The sequence below is a fragment of the Suricata suricatta genome, chromosome 7, assembly GCF_006229205.1.
Source record: "Suricata suricatta isolate VVHF042 chromosome 7, meerkat_22Aug2017_6uvM2_HiC, whole genome shotgun sequence".
Lineage (NCBI taxonomy): Eukaryota > Metazoa > Chordata > Mammalia > Carnivora > Herpestidae > Suricata > Suricata suricatta.
The window spans coordinates 108,639,118-108,659,756 of NC_043706.1; the positions used below are offsets into that span (position 1 = coordinate 108,639,118).

The 20,639-nt window shown below is 38.8% G+C and overlaps 1 protein-coding gene across 2 annotated transcripts in view; it reads left to right on the forward strand.

Moving 5' to 3' along the window:
- TRMT11 (tRNA methyltransferase 11 homolog) overlaps positions 1-20,337 on the forward strand; it is a 53,262-nt gene extending 32,925 nt beyond the window's left edge. For both annotated transcript variants that reach the window (XM_029944501.1, XM_029944500.1), the window contains exons 12-13: positions 1,050-1,170; positions 19,768-20,337. In XM_029944501.1, coding sequence (XP_029800361.1) covers positions 1,050-1,170; positions 19,768-19,899 — 253 coding nt within the window. In that variant the 3' untranslated portion in view covers positions 19,900-20,337. The remainder of the gene's footprint in view (positions 1-1,049; positions 1,171-19,767) is intronic.
- The last annotated feature ends 302 nt before the right edge of the window (positions 20,338-20,639 follow it).

A 20,639-nucleotide genomic window follows, 5' to 3' on the forward strand; every position in this document is an offset into this window, starting at 1 on the left:
CTAGGCATTCCAGTGTTCTTAATGGTACCCATACCGAGTGAGTACCTCCCCTGCTGTTCTTCAGCATTCTCCCTTAGCTGTTTCCCCCTCATCTGCCACCTGTTTCTTCTGCCAAGAGTGAGGCCAACAACCTGTCAGATGTCAGGTTCAGAACTACTGCAGCCTGACTCCTGCTTTCTAGGTGTCATCATCGCCATACACCCATACACGTAGTACCTGGGCTGCATAGCAGCAGTCCCCACCCTCATTATTGTGCCTTTGATTTTAGTCCATGGTTAAGGCGACCATGTAGTGCTTATTTTATTGCTAGTTTATTTGAATAATCTTATAAATAACTTCTCGTATTTACAAAGTTAATGGAGATCTCAAGATGCCATTAAAATTTTGCAAGGACACTTCATCTTATAGGAAAAATATATGCCGTGTAGACTTTATTCTTTGGGAATTCATAAGAACCGCCATGTGAATCAGTCCCATGAGAATACCAAGGGGTTATTACAGAATATATTTCTGTCTTATGTACTCTTCTGGGACCCTTTAAGGTGGAATCTTTGTCTTGTTAATGTTAAATTGTTAAATGCTTGGTGTTCTTCTGTAAAACATTCTTGCATTTTCGCTTATTCTCAGTCCACAGGTAAAAATAAAACAAACTACTTTTTTTGGATGTGGTATTATTAAAGTACTTTTCAGAAGTTTTCTTTGGGGCACCTGTGTGGCTCAGTTGGTTAAGCATCTGACTTCGGCTCAGGTCATGATCTCCCGGTTCTAGCCCTGCATCAGGCTCTGTGCTGACAGCTCAGAGCCTGGAGCCTGCTACAGATTCAGTGTCTCCCTCTCTCTCTGCCCCTCCCCCTCTCATGCTCTGTCTCTGTCTCTCAAAAATAAATAAACATTAAAAAAAATTTTGTTTATGGATCATATAGTCAGTACATGTAGAATAAGATGATAGGGCATGGAGTGGAAGGATGTCCATACCACACTGGGTCAGTCCGTGATGATCCTGTGGGGGGCACGTGTGAGTGTTTCTAAAAGTTGGTGTCTTTCCTCAGGTACACTGAGGAGATGGTACCCTGGCACCCTTGCCTGCAACTCATTAGCAACTGTGAGCAGAAGCTTTCCAGTCACACATCAAGGCGCTTGATAACCATGGAGAAGGTGAAGACATTTGAGGTAAATTATCCTACTGTTTTTGGATAAATTCTGGAAGAATCCAAAGGAGATTTTTCTAGTTTTCCTATAGTGGAGTTTGAAGTTCAAAAGTTTTGTGACATTTGGTGGGTTACAGGGTAAGGATTGGATATAGAAGTTAAGTAGCAGAATAGAAATAGAAGTTGACTTTAACTTCTCATCTTTGTCACGAATGCAGTTAGACAAAGAAAACCAGCACACTCTATTAAACTGTTGTCTAATTAGCAATCTACTGGTTACTGTTTTTCCTCCAAAGCAGACCTACTTGATTGCAGACTATTCTGCAAAGAAAATGTCACTTTATATAATAGAAAAAGTCGTTTTCTCTATCTGTATCTCTATCTCAATGCATGTGCTGTCTCTGATACACACACACACACACACACACACACACACACACACACTTTTTGAGAACAAAGCATCTGTTATTTCATATCCAGATCAGAACTGATAAGAACAATGGCTCATAATGAGCTTAATTAAATCTACAGAATGCTCCTTCGTCTGTACTTACCTGGATTGACAACCACGGCTTTCCCAAACTCTCTAACCTTGAGTGAGCCCCATCTTTGTTTTTGATCTGTATGGCAAGTCCTGCCCGGAGATTTTGTCTTACCCACCTCTGCTCTGCATTTGATTGTTTTTCATCTGATTTACACCTTATGGATTCTTTCACAGTAGTGAAGACTAGTATTTGGAGAATCCTTTTGAATATATTATCATAGACTTCGTGTTTTTGTCCTTTGTCCTTTTGATCTCCATTTGCTGTCTGTCTCTCATTTAGACCCTTATTACCATATCACCAAACCACCTGGTTTGTGCTGGTCGTCTCCTAAATGATCTTTTCCATTTTTCACACCTCCAGTTCTTAATTGTTAAATGGCTTCCTGAAACACTGCATCCATTATGTTACTTCTTTATGCAAAGCTTTAGTGACTTATTCTAATTGCTGAATAAGAGTCAGTGTGACATAAACTTTCATCATTAATCAGGCTTCAGTATTGGGGCATTTCAGAAAGCAAAGTTGTTTATACATATAAGTAGTTGATTTGTGTCCACTCAGGGATGGGGGTATATGTGGTTATTTACATACATGTATATGTATAGGTAAGTGTGAAATAATTAATATAAGTGGTTGTCATTTTTAGAACATCAGAAGTTTATAGTCAGATGATAGACATTCACGGGGTGGCATCTTATACTCATATTTATATCATACTTATTTAGCATATTGAAATTTTTAGGTTTACATTTAAATAAATATATTAATATTAAACAGTTATTTTGCTGTATAGTAACACTTTGCTTTTCTTCAAATTTTATTCCTGGACTTTGGTGCCCACATTTTATAGCAGACCCATCACTTAACAGTTGTTTTTTGGAAATCAAATCCTGCTCCAAGATTGATGATCTGCCACTGAATATTTAAAACATTAGGCAGATTCAGAAATTCCAAAAGAGGGATTTCTATATTGTTTGGCACAATAGCAACCTTCTGAAGTGACAGTTTTGGACGGGTAACATTTATTTGGAAATACAGTAGAAATCCTCTTAATTAACCTCCATCTCAAACTGAGTTGCTCATCTAATACTGGCCATTTTTGATCTAAAGCACCAATGCCTATGCCTAGAACATGTTAACATACTTCCAGCTGGTGAGCTGCATGATCTCTGCTCGTCTGTACACTTCCATGCCTACCACCTGAGTTACCTGCCCTGAGTCAGTTGTGTTTGTTTTGTGAGTTGTTTATGCTGCATATATTTGTTATGGTAATTATGCGATCTAGTTTAATGCTAGTTACTCCAGTGAAATGGGAGTGTGAGAATAAAGTTGTCACCTTTATAAAAGCTAAGTGGAATACTTTAGAAAGATGGGACAGAGTGAGTTGCTAAATTCGACTCTTGGACTGGGAATGGGTGAGATGAGTATAAAAGCTTAGAGAAGAGCTGTCCCAATCTAGGTTTCTGTACCCAGATTGCTTTGGAAGAGTCTTTAAGTTTTGCATCATTTTACAGAGGCCAAAACTGGAAATCTTTGTAGGTCTTGATTCTATATCAAAAGATTGGTAAAATGAATATACAGTTTTTCAAGTTAAGATATTCAGTATATTTACAAAGCATTTTCTTTTTTTTCCCTGCTTTTACCAGCTTTTCCCGTGAACTATGTATTAGTCTGCTTGGGCTGATATAGCAGACTACCAGTGTTATTTTCTCATGGTTCTGGAGGCTGGAAGTCAGAGGTCAAGGTGCCAGAGGGTTTGGTTTCAGATGATGCCTCTCTTGCTGGACTGCAGACAGCCTCCTCCTTTCCGTGGCCTCTGTGTGTGATTACTCTTGGTGTCTGTCTCTCCTTAGAGGGACCTTGGCCCTGTTGGGTTAGTGCCCCACCCTTCCCATCTCCTTTAACTTGACTCATCTCCTTTGTGGTCCAGTCTCCAGCTACGGTCATTCTGGGTATGAGGGTTCGGTATATGAACTTGGGGGCACATAATTCTGTCCATAACTCTAACAATTACCTGCATCTAACAGTTACCTATATCTATCACAGTGAATAAAATGACTGTGTTGCATGTTAGAGTCTCCTTTTTTTCATGCTCTCTCAGTTCCCGTGTATATGTTTGTCTTTTTATATTTTGAGGGAACTAAGGCATTTGTTAAATTAGCAACACTGCAGCTCTTAGAAATCACAGCACTTACTGTAATTATTTAAGTTACTAACTATAGTAATAGTAACTAACATTTATGTGCCAGGCACATGAGTAATACATGTAAAAAATAGAAATATTATCTATGGGTTTTAGAGCTGCAAGTCTTGATATTAGAAAATAGAATGAATGACATCAGCATTCTTTGTGGCCTCCGTCAATGGTTCTCACACCGTATCATGGTTGTGATGGCCTGAAACACTGTTCAGAGGAAAACACAGAGAGAGGCGTCCTCAGTCACTGATGGGGCCATGTAATAATAATAAGCCAGTCATTTCTAACGTTTTCAATGGTTTTCTTTTTTTTCCTTGTTTTCCTTAAGTTCATTTACTTATTTTGGAGAGAGATAGAGCAAGAGAGAGAGGAGAGAGAGCAAGCAGAGGAGGGACAGAGAGAGAGGAAGAGACAAAAAGAATCCTAAGCTGACAGTACAGAGCCCAGTGTGGACTTGCACCCACAAACTGAGATTATGACCTGAGCTGAAACCAAGAGTTGGGTATTTAGCCGACGGAGCCACCTAGGTGCCCCACCAGTCATTTCTACCTTAATGGCGGAATTGAGACTTATTGTCAGCATTTTCACGTTTGCTTTCCTGTAAGTTTAATTTATTTAAGAAAGTCTTTTTTTCCAGTATTTTTTCAGACTTATAATATTTCTCTAAGCAGTTTATTTGAAAGAAGAAATAGAGAATGACCTAAGGGTGTCTCTGACAATCTTCTACATAAAAATGATAAATAAGGGCACTCACTTTAGATATTTTTAAACCTATAAAGGCAGTGTTAATTTTTGTTTGGTTGTTTTTATTATTTTGCTCTTGTCCTTTTCAAATTGATTTAAAAAATCCAGGGAAAAACCTAATGCTTTTTTAATTTATTTTTTAAATGTTTATTTATTTTGAGAGAGAGAGCATGTGTACATATGAGTGTGGGAGGGGGAGAGGGAGTGGAGAGAGAGAATCCCGAGCAGGCTCCCTACTGTCAGCACAGAGTCTGACATGGGGCTTGAACTCATGACCTGAGTCAAGAGTCTGATGCCTACCCAGCTGAGCCAACCAGGCACCCCAAAATAGTCTTCACTTTATAGGATCAAATTTAATCAGTGAATTGTAACTAGTGTGCAGTATACTATGTCTGAAAATACTTTGTCATGTTAAATTAATCATGTTTGGCTTTTAATTAATCACTTCATTTCTACCTTCTGTTTGTGTGGAGAGGACTGAGTATAATTGCAGCAATATCTTACTCCTTTATAATTCAAGCGATGACATAAAATTGTCAAACAGTTCTCATACGCGTCTAACAAATTATTCTCAGTCTTGTTCAGCATTGTTGATTTTGGCAATAGAAGACTATTAATTGTAGATTCTTAAACTCTTCTGTCCCGTCTCTCTGTGTTTAAGGTTTGTCACTCCTTAGGTTTAACCTCAGTATAACTTTCGGTCCACTTAATACATTTTGTTATAAAGTGTTCTCTCTCTCTCCCCTTTTAGAATGTAAACTTGAGTTATAAATGCAAAAACTGTCTAAAGAATGTGGTTATTTTATAAAACTTTGTATCTATTCATTATTGACTATAGTTTTTAGACTTGCTTATTGGGCATTAGTAGCAAAGAAGAACAGTTTTGCTGCCCATATTAATGAAGATGCCTGGTAAGAGAAGCTATTATTCCCTGTTGCTGTCCTCTGAAAGAGTACATATATATAACACTTTCATGCTGCTCATTGTTTACAAAACTTTCAAATCCATTTAAGCACATTATTTCGCTAATTTGAGAGACTGGGAAGTGACTCAGTTGAGACCAAAACTCTTCATACTTGAAATTCTTTGTTCTTTGTTATACATCATGTTGCCTCTTTACCAAAACAGGTTTCTATCTTTGGAATATGCCAAGGTGAAAAGGCAAATTCTCTTGAGAGGCCTATTTCTAGTTTCTTTTAAAGATCATTTTTCCTCACTGTTCATGGGGGCATGGTAGAATGAGATTTGTTTTACTACCACTCATTTTTCCTGTTGCTACAACATGTAGTCGACGCTGCTGTATATAGTTGTGGTTACAGTGGTTATTTCCCTAAAACATTTTTCTCATACAAAACTCGTTGGGAAAAGAATGCTGATTTCCAGAGTTGTCCAGAGCGGACCCGTGTAATATGAGTGTCATAGTTATAATCTTCAGCGAAAATTACCTGTAACAGCACGCTGCCCGCCTTTTCTACCAGTGACTTGGACAGAGGAAAGAGTGCCCACGTAGTCCATTTTGAGACTTCCTTGAAATCTGGTTGTTTTTTTTAAACACTCACCCAGGTTTTTAAGTCTATTCTATAGTATAAGTGTAAAAAAAAGTATCTTAGGTTGCCATTGCACTAAATGGGCCATCATGAGCCCTGTTTGTTTTGTGGCCTCTTTACCTGAAATGCTACCTGATAGTGATTTGAGAAGTACCGAAGTATAGGAAAATTGAATTCTAGATATTGACACTAATTTAGGCTAAAGTTATGTATATCAGTTGTAATTTTACAGTTAGCCAGTGTAGTTCAGATGATTTAAAATAGGGAATGTTGGGAGGTCATAGTGACAGGTGCTGAGAGTTCATGTTCATTTTTTAAATTTTGGGTCGAATGAAGAGTCCACTAAGAGGAAGCTGATGCATGCTTCATTAATCAGAATGGAGGGTGACCAAAACTGAGGGATTGGACTTAAGTACCTGGAGAGATTTTGAAGCTCTGGAGAGAGAAAGAACCATTAACATTATAACATGTTTTAAATGAGGAAGGAAGAGAAGACACACCAAGGTCACTTCTTTGAGAAAATGACTTAAGGATGGCTTGAAGTAGAAGAAATTAGTCTTTGTCATAAGTAGTCTGCGTATTAGAATGATCATAGTATTGCTAGTCATGAACTGGCGTCTTGCTGACATAATGCTTGTGCATATTTTGTTATGCTTTATCTGTTCTCAGGATTAATGCTGTTAGTTGTTTTCACAGCTTTTTGAATTAAAGATGGTTCCCTCAGGCTGACCTTTCTTTCTGAAATGTTTTTTTTTTTTTTTTTTTTCCTATCTCATGCCAGAACCGTGGATATTTTCCTTTTGTTTAGAGCAATGAAAAATTAGAGATTAGGTGTGAAGTATTTCAGTCATATAATGCTTGGTAGGAAGGAGACACTACTTCATTTATCGGTGGGGAAAAATAAGACCAGGTGACCCTGGTAATTAGAATATGGTAGGAATATGATAAATTAGACATGAACTTTAATGTAAATCTGTATTAATAAGATATAGTATTCATTATCATCAAAATGCATATGTATGAGAGAAAGAGGAGAAAGACCAAGAAAGAAAGAGTCTTTTTAAAAATTATTTTTTTAGTAAGTCAGGAGGAAACTTTGTATTATCTATAAATTAAGTTTTGACTTGATGTTTGAAAAAGGCTTATAAAAGTAGATAAAAGCCTAGTGATGCTACATGTCATGTTGAATTAAGTTTTAAGGATGATGTCATCTACTTATGTTATCTTGTTCTGAATGACTTAATTTAGCTGTTAATGGTATTTTTCCTTGAATTTAAGTGTTAAAGGTCATCATTTGAGTTTTTCTTTTCTACTTCTACAACTAAATGCTTTTGCCAAACAAACTGGATATTTTGTTAATACTTCATAATAGTTTTATTTTTATTTTTAAATTTTTTAATGTTTATTTTTGAGAGAAAGAGAGGGGGATAGAGCACGAGTGGGGGAGTAGCAGAGAGAGAGGGAGACACAGAATCCGAAACAGGCTCCAGGCTCTGAACTGTCAGCACAGAGCCCGATGCAGGGCTTGAAGTCAAGAACTGTGAGATCATGACCTGAGCTGAAGTCTGCTGTTCAACTGACCGAGCCACCCAGGTGCCCCCACGTAATGATGGTTTTAAATTGTTTCTGGTAAACTAAGAAAAAGCAAAAGTTTATCCCCTACCTGCTCCAGGTTTTATCATTTAAGATACTTGGATTCTAGTAAATGTCTCTCTTATTTGCAGGAAAACGCAGTTCTCTGGAGGTAGAGAGAGCATCTGCCATTATACTCTGGCCGTAATGATCATATTTTCAAGCTATGACAATAAAACAGTTTTTATTATACTGATGTTATATTATAGAATCTTAGAGGTCAGTTGCAAAATATGACCTGGGAGTCCCAAGGTACGAATGGTGTAAGGAAATGGGAAATTTATGTGTGGAATCTGCACGATCCTCTGGAGCTTTCTTTAGAATTCATGAATGGCAAACTTTCTAGTTGGTATTTTGTGTGTGTGTGTGTGTGTGTGTGTGTGTGTGTGTGTGTGTATGTATTTTTCATTCTCTATTACATGCATCACTTAGAACTATCTTCCTAGCATTTTAAAAATTCTAACAAGAACATACATCTTCTTCCCTCCTCATGACCCACCAGGAGTACAACCGTGAGATTTTTAACATACATTTTTTTGCCTAAAACGTGTGTGCAGTTTAATGAATCCTTATAAAGTGGGCATCTGTGTAACCACTACCACGGTTAGGATTAGAGAGGAGTCAGCCCTTCACAAGGGGGTGCTTTGGTGGCTATTTCTGATCATAAACACCTTCCCTTGCAGGTATAACCACTGATCTGACTAGCATGGTAATCAGTTGCTTGCTTTCCACTGTGCTATCATTACTATTGAGTTGATCTGTAAGCTAAGTAATTTTGCTCGTTTTTGATCTTTACATAAATGCATGGGTATTTTTGTTAATTTTTCTTTTAGTGGGTTGTGACAGTTTATAAAAATCATTTAGGAGAAGAATAGTCTCCAATTTAAAGTGGAAGAGTATGTGTGTGCTGATGCATCTTTTGTTCTATTATTCATCCTTTGCCACTGAGTTATGTGGTTTTAATTAAGCATTTAGATATAGTAACTAATAAGTTGTCATAACATTTTTATCTGGTGTTGGCCCTGTATTCTTTTAGCATTCAAAGTTAAGTTTTGAATTTTATAAGTTAATGTATTTTTATTGGAAAACATGTAGAAAGTACTTAGGGGTTCCTGGGTGGCTCAGTCGTTTGGGCATCCAGCTTTGGCTCAGGTTATGATCTTGCAGTTCGTGAGTTCAGTTCGAGCCCTGTGTCGGGCTCTGTGCTAACAGCTCAGAGGCTGGAGCCTGCTTCTGATCCTGTGTGTGTGTGTCTCTCTCTCTGCCCTTCCCCTGCCCACACTCTGTCTCTCTATCTCTCAGAAATAAATAAACATTAAACAATTTTCTTTAATAAAAATAAAAGAAAGTACTTATAGGACTGTATCATCATAATAACATGAATATCCATGATGGTCTCTTTATAGTTAGAAAGAAATTATGTGCTGAGTGCCTAATATCAAAGTTGACTTATTAAATGTTACTCATTTTCAGAACTCAGTGAAGATGTTAATACATATTAAAATATTTTAATAGACTTTAGGTAACTTAATATCTTGCAGTGTAATGAAATTTTTTGCAAGTACAGATTATATATGAATCCTAATTTAGGGATGAAGATTTCCAACCTTACCTTGTTCCCATTAAGAATAATGTTAGAGGTTTCTGTTAATAGTATTGGATGCCAGACTTCTGACCCGCTTGTCCTTGGTTTGGAAATGGCCTAGTGCTGTTTATAGTTGTATAACTTTAGCACAAGTGGTTTCTATAGCTACTGTCCAGTACCAGATGTAGAGCAGTGGGAAGCTTTGATAAGGGGAGCAGGATTTTTAAACAAAAGCCGGACATGGGTAATTACCCCAAAGCTGAACTGAGGCCCGTTATATTCAGCACTGTCATTTACCTTTCATTTCACTCTACTGATTACAAGAAAGAAAATCTACCGACTGATTTTCTCTTCCATCTCTTTGTCTTCTTCCTCTCACCTTAAGTAAGAATGTATATGATAGCTTTAATCTGTTTCAAGAATGTAGGAGTGGGTCTTTCTTGACAAAGTCAGATGAGCATTGTCAGTCTGGTGGCTTTCACTCTGATGACAGCATTGCCGCTTTTCACGCAACCACAGAATAAGTTTCATAAGCCGTTTGTACTCTTTTGTTTGCAATGAAACTGCTGTTTTGTATAAACTCCTGTCACTCTGAGAATATAAATGGCTTAAGGTTAATACTAGTTAGGTAGAAGAAATCATTATCTCATTATCAGGAACTGTCAGTGAGTAAAAGGACAACTTGAACCTGACCTGTAATTATAATAGAAGCCATTTGGATTTCTTCGGAATGGCTGTAGACCTTCTGCAACTTCATCCCCAAACTGACGCTTTTCTAGGGGACATCTCTTATATTTAAATGGTAATTGTATACATGGATGATTAGCCTCAGGTATTTTCATCAAAGTTTGGGGGATTCTATGAAAGTAACTCTTTTGGCAGTAAAAGGGCACATTGAGAACTTTGGCTTTAGTCAGAATGTGGTTAGGGGTGGTGTGAGAGGTGAAGAAGGGGATTGTGTATAGGAGGGCGAGGAAGCTGAAGAAACTCATACTTGATAACTTGGGTTTTTTCTCTGTAAAGAAAGTTGTAAGTTTTTGCTGGGAGTGAATAAACAGTAATCTAAGGTCTTGAGGACAGGTGAACTTTCGGAAAAGGTGCTATCAGAAATTAGAAAACTGTGGTGTTTAATGATTTTTATATTCATATACTTCTCATATTTATGTATGTTTTCTTTTCCTGACTTGATTATGTGTTCCCTAGGGGGAAAGCCCTGGCTTTCGTCATTCCCATGTGTTTATGGGACCATTTGTGTAAGGTGATGAGGCTAGAGACTAAGTCATAGTCCTTATCCTTAGACTCCGTGCACAGCGAGAGAAACGGCCACCCAACCTGTCCCAATCTCATGTTCAGTTCTGTAGTGATTTGTACAAGGGCTGTGTGAACACTGGGGAGCGTCTATCGACCTGAGAAGATGGTGTTCATCAAGAGAGGGAGCCAACTGGGACGCCTGGGTGACTCCGACTTTGGCTCAGGTCATGATCTCAAGGCTTGCAAGTTTGATCCCCACATCAGGCTGTGTGCTGACCACATATAGCCCACTGCAGATCCTCTGCTTCCTTCTCTCTCTGTTCCTCCCCTGCTTGTTCTCTCTCAAAGATAAATAACATTAAAAAATAAAGCAAAGGTGCAGAGAGGCGTGAGAGGGGTTGTAGAGCATTCAGGGAACCCTAGTCATTTTTAGCACTATTGAAATACTAAGTATTTGGGGGAGGAAGTTGAAAACCGAAGAGTGCCTAGTGTTGAAGGTCATTACACACCAAAGAACTTCAAGTTGATCCTTTTGGTGATAGCAAGCCGATGACGGATACTCGTTAGGAGAGTGGCAGAAGTTCATGTGTTATGAAGGTCACCTGGGCTTGAATATGCAGGTAAGTTTGAGTTGTGGAAAGATGGCTGTGGTAGCAGGGTAGAGACTTCTGGCATGGTGGTGCAAAGATGGTGAAGCTGTGAAGGAGGAGGAGTCGAAGTGGAGATTGTAGAGGAGTTAGTAGAGTTTTGGGGGGAGGTAGACATGACAGAATTTGATTACTGATAGGATAATTGGACTGGGGGCAATAGGAGTTAAGATAACTTCCAGAACTCTGGCTCGAGATGAGTGGATGTAGTGTTACTGCATGTGTTTTCCCGCTTTCACATGGGACAGTGCTGCTTTCCTGGGCTACTGCCACAGTCTCCCAACTGGCTGCCTGCTGCTGTGATTTGTCCTGCTGTTCTGTTTCCTATACAGTAGCCAGAGGATCTTTAAGAATGTAAATAGGTAAGCTCTTACCTGGGATCTCACGGCATGTTGGTATATTGGTAGTGTGTCTGACTCCAGAATGCAAATAGATAATGCAGCTCCCCTGCTTAAAAGTCATCAGTGACTTTCTGTGGAATTTAGAATAAAATCCAGAATCTTTCACATAAGCTTCAAGGCCAGCCTGACCTATTTCTGGCTTGTCTCAGTCATTTCATTGTGTGTCACCTTTGCTTTTTTTGTACCAAGCCTTAGCCACACTGGCCTGTTTTCAGTTCCCAGAATGTATTTATCTTTTTAGTCCCAGAGTCCTCTCACATTGTGTTTCCTCTCTCATCCCCTCTCCTCTGAGACAGTCTCAGATACACGTTCCTTCCCTAGGGAACCTTTTTTGTCCAGACGCTTCACACCATCTTCACCCCATCGGCTGGCTGTCGCACAGCATCTCTTTCTTCTCAGTGTTAATCATAGTTTGTCAGTATATGTTTGGGTATGTAGTCTTTAATGTCTGTCTTCTGCTAGCATATAAGCCCTGTGAATTCACAGATCTTAACTGTTTTGCTCAACTCAACAGATACTTAATGAATAGTAGCTGTTCAAAGATTATTTGGGGCCCTTCTAGAACAAAAACAGTCCAATTCAGAAATATTTAAATCATCCAGTTGAAGGAAGAGAAGGAACAGATAGTTATGGCTAGCTAAAAGTTTTCTCTTTGAAAGTACATGGGATTTTGTCATTACCCTGACATCACTCTTCAAAAATCAGTGTTACAAAAACATTTGAATCCCATGGTACCTAGGCTTCATTTCTTGTGAGAAGCAAACCAAAAAAAGCAGCCAAATCACCATTGTGGAATATCCAAACCAATTAAGATATTTAAGGAGGAGATGTTAACAAAGGTTTCAGGGGGAAAGCAGTTCAGTAACTACAGGGTAGTTTTAACTAAGTGGATTTCTCAGTGAAGAATCTTTAGTTTCTTTAAAGTCTGAGCAGCTTGTGATGTTCTGTTTGAGAAATACTCTTACATATGTGTATTCTCAGTATAATTCAGGGTGTCATTAGTTTCATTTAAAGTGTCCATTTCAAATATTATTGCATAATATACAGTTTTGTTTTCTTGAGAATTTGTTCCCATTTAGATTAAGATAAATTGTAAGTGGCTGAAGTACTTTCCTTTTAATGTCTTTTTGTTATTTGACTCCTTTTGATGTAGAGTTGTAAAAATAATGAATAAGCATTAACTTGAGCAATGTCTAGTTTATGTACTTTTTCTTTCTTTTAATAGAGAATAATTTTCAGTTCTAGGTTAGGCATAGATGACCATGATATACTTTAGAATCACCAAAGTGGATATGTATTTGTATATTTCCACATCATTCTTTAAAAACAGAAATGGTATGAATAAATGCTGATGTTTCCTGAAGTAAAATGGCCATCCTGATCATGTTGGTGCTCTGTGACTCTAGGTGTTTACAGCAAGCAGGACCCACATCACAAACAGTGAGGGACTGACTGTCCACTGGGCTTCAAGCCATCATTACCATTAGGAAATCCTCTAGAGAAGGGTTTATCCACTTCAGCCAGCAGAGGGCAGTGTCCACATAAAAGTACACTACTCACAGTTGTGAGGCTTCCTTTGGTTTCTTTGGCAAGTGTGTTAAAATTCTTCGAGTGGTTTATGTTCAGAATTAGCAGTACTGATAGGACAGGAAATTGGCTGGGTGGGACAGTGGTTAAAGGGGTTCTGTCTAAAAGTTTAGAACAGAAATATGTGCTACTATAATGTTGCTGTCTGTGAGGAATGTCCACTAAATGTCAGATTCCATTTTGAATGAGCCACTGATCTACCATGTGGGACGTTAACTCTTTAGCCATTGTTTTGATATAATTTCTACTAAAGAAAAAAGTATAATGGGAAAAGCGTGGGCTTTGAAGTCTGATCTAGGCTACAGTTCTACAAATGCTACTTACTGGCTGATCTGTGGCAAATTATTTAAACTCTTTCAGTCTCCATTTCCTTATCTGCAAAATTTAGATGACAATCTGCTAGGAAAAGATGCAGACAATAATTCACTTTTGTAAAATACATAATTGTAAATATAAGTTCTTTCTTGAATCAGAATTTATGTATTTCTTGTCGTATTTATGGTGTTTGTTTTACAAGGTTAAGTGCTAGATCTGAAAGCAGTATATTTCCATTATGGGGCCATCTGAGACTAGTACAGATTTTCCTGCAGAAATTCTGTTATAAAAAATGATGTGTCCAATAAGGGGTTGATATCCAAAGTATCTAAAGACCTTCTATAGCTCAACACCAAAAGAAAACAAAACACAAGCAATCTGATTAAAACTGGGCAGAGGACCTGAATATGCACTTTCCAAAGAAGACATCCAGAGGGCCAACAGATACATGAAAAGATGCTCGACATCACTAATTTTCAGGGAAGTACAAATCAAAACCACAATGAGATTTCACCTCACACCAGTCAGAATGGATAGTTTCCAAAAGACAAGAAATAACAAGTGTTGGCGAGCATGTGGAAAAACGGCCCCTCATGCACTGTTGGTGGAAATGCAAATTGGTGCAACCACTGTGGAAAACAGTGTGGAGACTCCTCACAAAATTAAAAATAGGAATACCATACGATCCAATTAATCCCACCACTGGGTATTTACCTAAAGAAAACGAAAACACAAGTTTGGAAAGTATATGCAACCCCTGTGTTTATTGTAACATTATTTACAATACCAAAGACATGGAAGCCGTCCAAGAGTCCATCAACAGATGAATGAATAAAGAAGATACGGCATACATGCACAGTGGACAACCATAAGAAAGGATGAGATCTTGCCATTTGTGACAACATAGATGGACCTAGAGGCACCATGCTCAGTCAAATAGGTCAGAGACAAGCACAATATGATTTCACTTATATGTGGAATCTCAAAAACGAATATACGAAGTCGTGTTTACCGGAGGGGAGGTGGGTGGAGTGATAAGCAAAGTAGGTGTGGGGGGTTAAGAGTACAAACCTCCAGTTATCAATAGGAGCTGGCAGTGAAGACATGTGCAGTGTAGGGAGTCTACTCAAAAATATTGTTAATATTGTGTGGTGACTGTACTCACTATGGTAAGCATTGGGTAATGTATGCAATTGTTGGATTGCTGTGTTGTACCCCTGAAACTCACACAGCACTGTATGTACACTGTGCTTCAGTAAGGAAATTTGTTAAATGGTGAGTGTCAAGAAAACAATGTAATCAATAATCTTAATGATTTATTCATATTTCCTGTAATCATTAACCTCCAAAATTTAACTGGTAATTAAATTTGGGAAAGGTAATCTGTAATTGTTCACTGCCATAGTTTTCTCTCTGGGCATTTCCTAAATCTTTGTGTGTTTTTATATTCCATGAAGCATTTCTTGCTTACTAACAATTGGCAGGATTCAGACTTTATGCTACATAGACTGATAGCAGTAGGCAAGTTTAGAAGTGTTAGAGAAACCAGAAGTCAGACACTGGGGCAAAGCTTGAGTTACAAGGGACATCAAGGGTTGTGTCGCTTGAGGATACTCTTCTCCTTTTAAGTAAACACTTTGGCCCTTAGAGACACAGAGTTGAAAAAAAAATCTGCAGATATTCTTGGTTGAGATGGGCAGGGAATGTGAATAGAGAAGAGTCATGGAAAGGTGATGAAAAATATGTAGAGTTGAATATCATCAGTTCAAGTGTGAGCCCTGGCAAACTAAAGATAGGATGAAAGAGAGAAAAAAGAAAAAAACATAACTGAGTTTGCCATTTTCTTTCAGTGTCGAAGTAACTTAAAGTCTGAGCAGTTGCAAATAGTGTATTTTTTATGGATATGTTGTAAGTGTGTATTGTTCGTAAGTATATGGTAGTTACGTGTGTGTGTGGCAGACTGTAGAAATACTGCATGTGTCACATGGGACATTTACGAACCGTGACTTTTGCACTTAGATGAAGACGGTAGCCAGAGTCTCTGCAGTGTCTCGCTTGCCCTGAAGCAGGACTTAGGCCACTTGGTACTGGAGTGGCTCTTGCCAGATCTCTGACTGCACAAGGGATTTGGGGTTTTTGGGTTCTCCATGAGTTTTTGTTACAAATGTCCTATTTCGCTATCAGCCTTGTAGAAGGAGGCATTCCAGCACGGCCTATACACATACCTCATACTGATTATTCCCTACTTCCTAAGAGATAAAGAAAAATAGGGATTTATTTTTTCCCCTTCAGAGGTTGCATTTCTAAGGTTATAGCCTTTCCTGACTTTTCCAGTAGCATGGATTTCTCTGCCACTGGGTCTCTGTACCACTGAACACATGGTCTTTTAGGGGCTTATTTTACTTTTACTCTATTCTGAGGAAATCTTGTGGTCTAAACGACCCAGATAAGTATGCCATAGGCAGTACGTATTTTCTGGATAGCCATTAATTAGCATAGGTTTTAATTACTACCATGGGCCTGCTAGTCTCCTGCTGTTCATTTCCAGTCTGTTACTCTGATCATCATATTCTCTGCTCTTTATCACCTTTGTCCTATTTATACGCTTTTGGTCAAAGGCCAGCTGTTTTGTTAAGGTGTCTCTGGTCTGTGAGAAGGCCTGTCTCCCTTTGTGTTTCAGCTTTTGTGTCCTGTGCACCCTGCCTCCTCAGGTGAGCTGCGTCGTTGGCAGCATGGTGGGCTAGGCCCACTGCCCGCTGATTCCAGCCTGTCCTCAGGTGTCTTACTATGCTCTGTCCACCGAGCCTGCATGCTGGAATCTGTCTGTCTCATCCTCCTCACCACGCCGGCTCCCTGAAGTAGTCTGCCATGCATTTCAACATAGAGGTGATCATGCATGGCCTGGAGGAGTCACAGGGAGAGGAGAAGCCAGAGGCAGAGCTGGGAAGGACCTCATTGCCAGCCGGTATCGTGATTCCTCCCGTGTGGAAGGAAACTGAGGGGACGTTCAGCAAACTGATGCGCAGTTGAGTCTAACTCCCGGACATTAAGGGGAAAGCCTCAGAATTGGGGAATGTTTGAACCCATGTGGGTTTTAGCCAGGAATGCTGGCACATTAGATTTGCATTTTAACAAGTTGAGTTTAGTTGCAGTATGGAAAATAGACTGGCGAGGGAGCCACTGGCAGGAGGGCAACTGGCTGTTGAGGGGAAAGAAAGCAAGGAGAGATGAGGAAGTTTAGACTCTGGAGTTGTGGGTGAAGAGAAGTGGATTTGAGACCTTTAGGACGGAGTGTCAAAGATTTTTGGACTGACTGTGAGAGGAGAAGGGAGAGGCCTTTGACCCAGGCTTCTGATTTCCATGTCTAGGTAGAGAATGATGCAGGGAGCTGTTGGGCGGAGTAAAGCAGCAGATGTTGGCATCTGGACTGAGCTATAAGTAGCCGAGCAACATTTCTGCCAGGAGTAAGCTAGTGGGGCTCAGGAAGTGGACAGGTTTTCTAGTGACCTTTCTTCATAGAAGGACAGAAGTTGGAGGGGTACTTGATGGCATGTCCCTTCCTTTCAGATGACTCTTGAGTCAGACTTTTGATGAAAGTTGAAATGCACAAGCCAAGGTTAAGTGCTGGGACTTTGTTCTGTGTTGCTGCTGTCTGAGTACAGTCCTGAGATGTGGACCAGACTGGAGTCCTCTGAAGTCCACTTCATCCCTGGGGGTGTGGTATCTGTCAGACACCCTGACAGTTCCGTATTTGTCCTCTGACTGTAAAGATTTTGTGTCACTGCAATAATCCTCTTAGTGGCCAGAACGAAGTTAATAGTACTTCTGATCTAGTTCTGTTGCTTGGTGGGTAGGCAGCTTAGCGATCAAAGCCTTAGTTTACCACCTATTTATTCCCAGAAATACTCCTTCTTGAGTTGAGGAAAAAGTTAACTCTTGGAGAAAACCTCATTATGTTGTAGTTAAGAGTGTGGCCCATGTTCAAAACCCAGCTCTGCCACTTACTAGCTCTGTGATCTGGGGCCTGTACTCTTTAATTCCTCAGCTGTAAGGGATGCTAATAGTGTTCTTATCTCTTAGAGGTGATGAGTTTATATTAGGTAGTTCGTATAAAACATGTATATAGTTTTGGGCCCATAATAAATGCCTAGTAAATGCCACATTTTATTTGGTGTTCTTTAATTGTATACCTACAGGTTGATCCGATAAACTTTATCTTTTATCTTTTGCAAATTATACAGCATGGAGTTAGTAACCATTGGCATGTTTCCATGTGCTTGCAGAAGTATGTAATGTACTTAGTGTCACAAAATTTAAGTAGCTACACCTATTTTCTAGATTTGGTATTCCGCTTCTATTTTTATGGTTTATTTTGTTAATAGTATGATTATAAGAAGCAAGATAGCATAAAGGTTTAGAACTCAAAATTTGAATCTTGGTTTTTTGTTTTTTTTTTTTACCCAAGTCGTGTGACCTTGGGCAAGTTAGTTAACCTTTCTGTGTCTTAGTTTCCTCATCTGTAAAATGCAGACAATTGTAGGACTGTTCCTATACGGTTATTATAAGGATCGAATGAGTCAGTGGATATAAGGAACTTGGAACAGTGCCTGGCACCTAAGTAGCTCTGTACCGCTTCTTACTGTGTTATACAGTTAAAGCGCCTCAGGCATGGTAGTTTTTCTTCTTGTGCCGTGAAACAGAAGTTGTAACTTTTACAATCTGTAAGGTAGCATTTTCTGTACAATAATCCCCTTCAGAGCTTGCTGAGGACTCAGCATATGGGGAGCTAGCGTGCACAGCAGGAGTGTGGGAAAGCGATTCCAGTATGAGGTGATGGGCTGACAGCACAGGCTTGTCCCACCTTCTTCCTGAGACCATGAAGGAAGGATAATACAGACACTCACGAGACCATGAGGTCTTCACAGCAAAGAGAGCAAGAGAAGTGAACCAACAAAGTTTCTAGGAACAGAGTGGGTACGGAATCCAGTGGATAAATGAAATGGAACCCAGCAGGCTGCAGCACAGATTTGCCGAAGGGGACCACAGTGAAGGCCTTTTTTCCTTTTTGAAAAATGAATCAGGATATCTGGGCATGTTTAGTAATTTGGATTTTATGTGATTTAAAAAAAAATTCTCTGACAAAATAGTTTCTGAATAAACAAATCAGCCAACATAATTTTATTTTGGCTACACCTAGGATTTTATTAAGTATTAGGTATGAGGAAAAGGTTGAAGATATTTAAGGAAAAGTATAAAAATATATGAAGATTGTTATGTTTCAGATATATTTGTGGATACCATTCTGATACTGAAACAAGGATAAAAGTTTAGGCTTCGTATTTTCTAACTGTATCTTTACATCTGTTCTCAAAATCACATCAATTTACATGCAATGGAATCTGATTTTATAGCACATAGAAAGAGATTTTATTTCTAATTAGATTTTTTTGCATAGTTTGAGACAGCTAATGAAATTGGATGGGAAGATTAATTAACCCTCACTTTTCTAAGCTGAAATAGAACATTCTGACCCAGATTTGTATTTACAGTGTACAGACCTCAGTCTGAGCACTAACTAGACCTTGCCTGCTTCTGACATCTGAAAGTGTGGAAAGCATTTGTTTAGTATATCTTCATCTTCTGTGGTGAAGTTGCCAGAAATAGTTTATTTCATGAACTGAATATGGTTTTGCCTCCAAATAGCTTCATCTACCTGTATGACATCATATAAATCACTTGTTGGTAAGTATCTTTGGAGTAGGAGCTTCCGTGTGTGAGGCTTCTTAGTGTCACAGGTGATTTCACTTTCGGCTCAAATGTGGCTCAGAAGATGCCCGTGGTTGTCTGGAGTTGTGTTGCCTGTTGCGGTTCTCTGTGCCCTCCCTGGATCTCTGTTTTCCTAGTGAAAGTACTTGTTGTCTCCGGGCCGAGGATTGCTGTGCAGATCACAAGAAGGGAAGCAGTTGGGAACACTTTGGATACCCAAACACTTTGGATACCCAAGCAGGATACAGATATAGAATGGTGGTGTATTTCTAATTTAGATAATCAAGAAAAACAAACATGCACCAGAGAGTGGGATTTTGTCTAAAGTAAATGGCTGCCTGGGTTTCAAGCTAACTAAAGAAATAACTCAAACATCTTTGTTTTTTATATTTTCCAACCAACCAGAACCGGGACCAGTATTCACATCTGTTAAGTGATCACTTTCTCCCATACCAAGGTCATAATTCCTTCCGTGAGAAATATTTCAGTGGTGTAACAAAAAGAATTGCCAAGGAAGAGAAATGTAGCCAAGAGTGAAAATGAAGATTTTGACAATGGAAAAAGAGTAAGGATTTCACAGAAAAGACATCTGGATGTGAATTTCCATGAATGATACAGAAAACATATACTGTTTTAAATACTTTTTATAACAAAATAAATGCTACAAAGTAAATTGAATAATTCTTTTACAATTAGCTTTGTTTTATAGACTATTTTATTGTATGTGGTCTTTGGAACTGTGTTTAATTTATATTTGTACTTTCAAGTATTATGGAAATTGAAAACAGTTATTTTTGGTAATTAATTTGCAAGGGGAACTGATATTGTTGACTTTTTAAACAGATTCCTGCCAGATATGTTATAAGCAGTTAACCATGGTTGATAATTTATTTGTTTAGTAGGTTTGTTTAATTTAGTTTCTGATTGTAATTGAGTTATGGTGCCACTAATAAAGTTTACTGAGGATCCCTAAAATGGTGTTGTATTTGGTGTTTTTGGGGAGGAGGGATGTGATGAAGGAAATGAATTTTTATTTATAAGTTCCAGACTAGTATGTAACAATAGTGTAATGGTGATGAGGAGAAAGCCTAAGACCTGGCAACCTGAAAAGCTCCCCAACTCCTTGAGGCCTGTCCACATCTGAAGCTCGTCGGTACCTTGGACTTGCTCCTACATTCCTAGAACTTGACTGTCGGTCAAGTTAACTACCCACAATTTCTGGTTTAGAAAGTAACCGGTAGTTAAAAGCAGTAACAACAACACAAGCCCTTGATGGT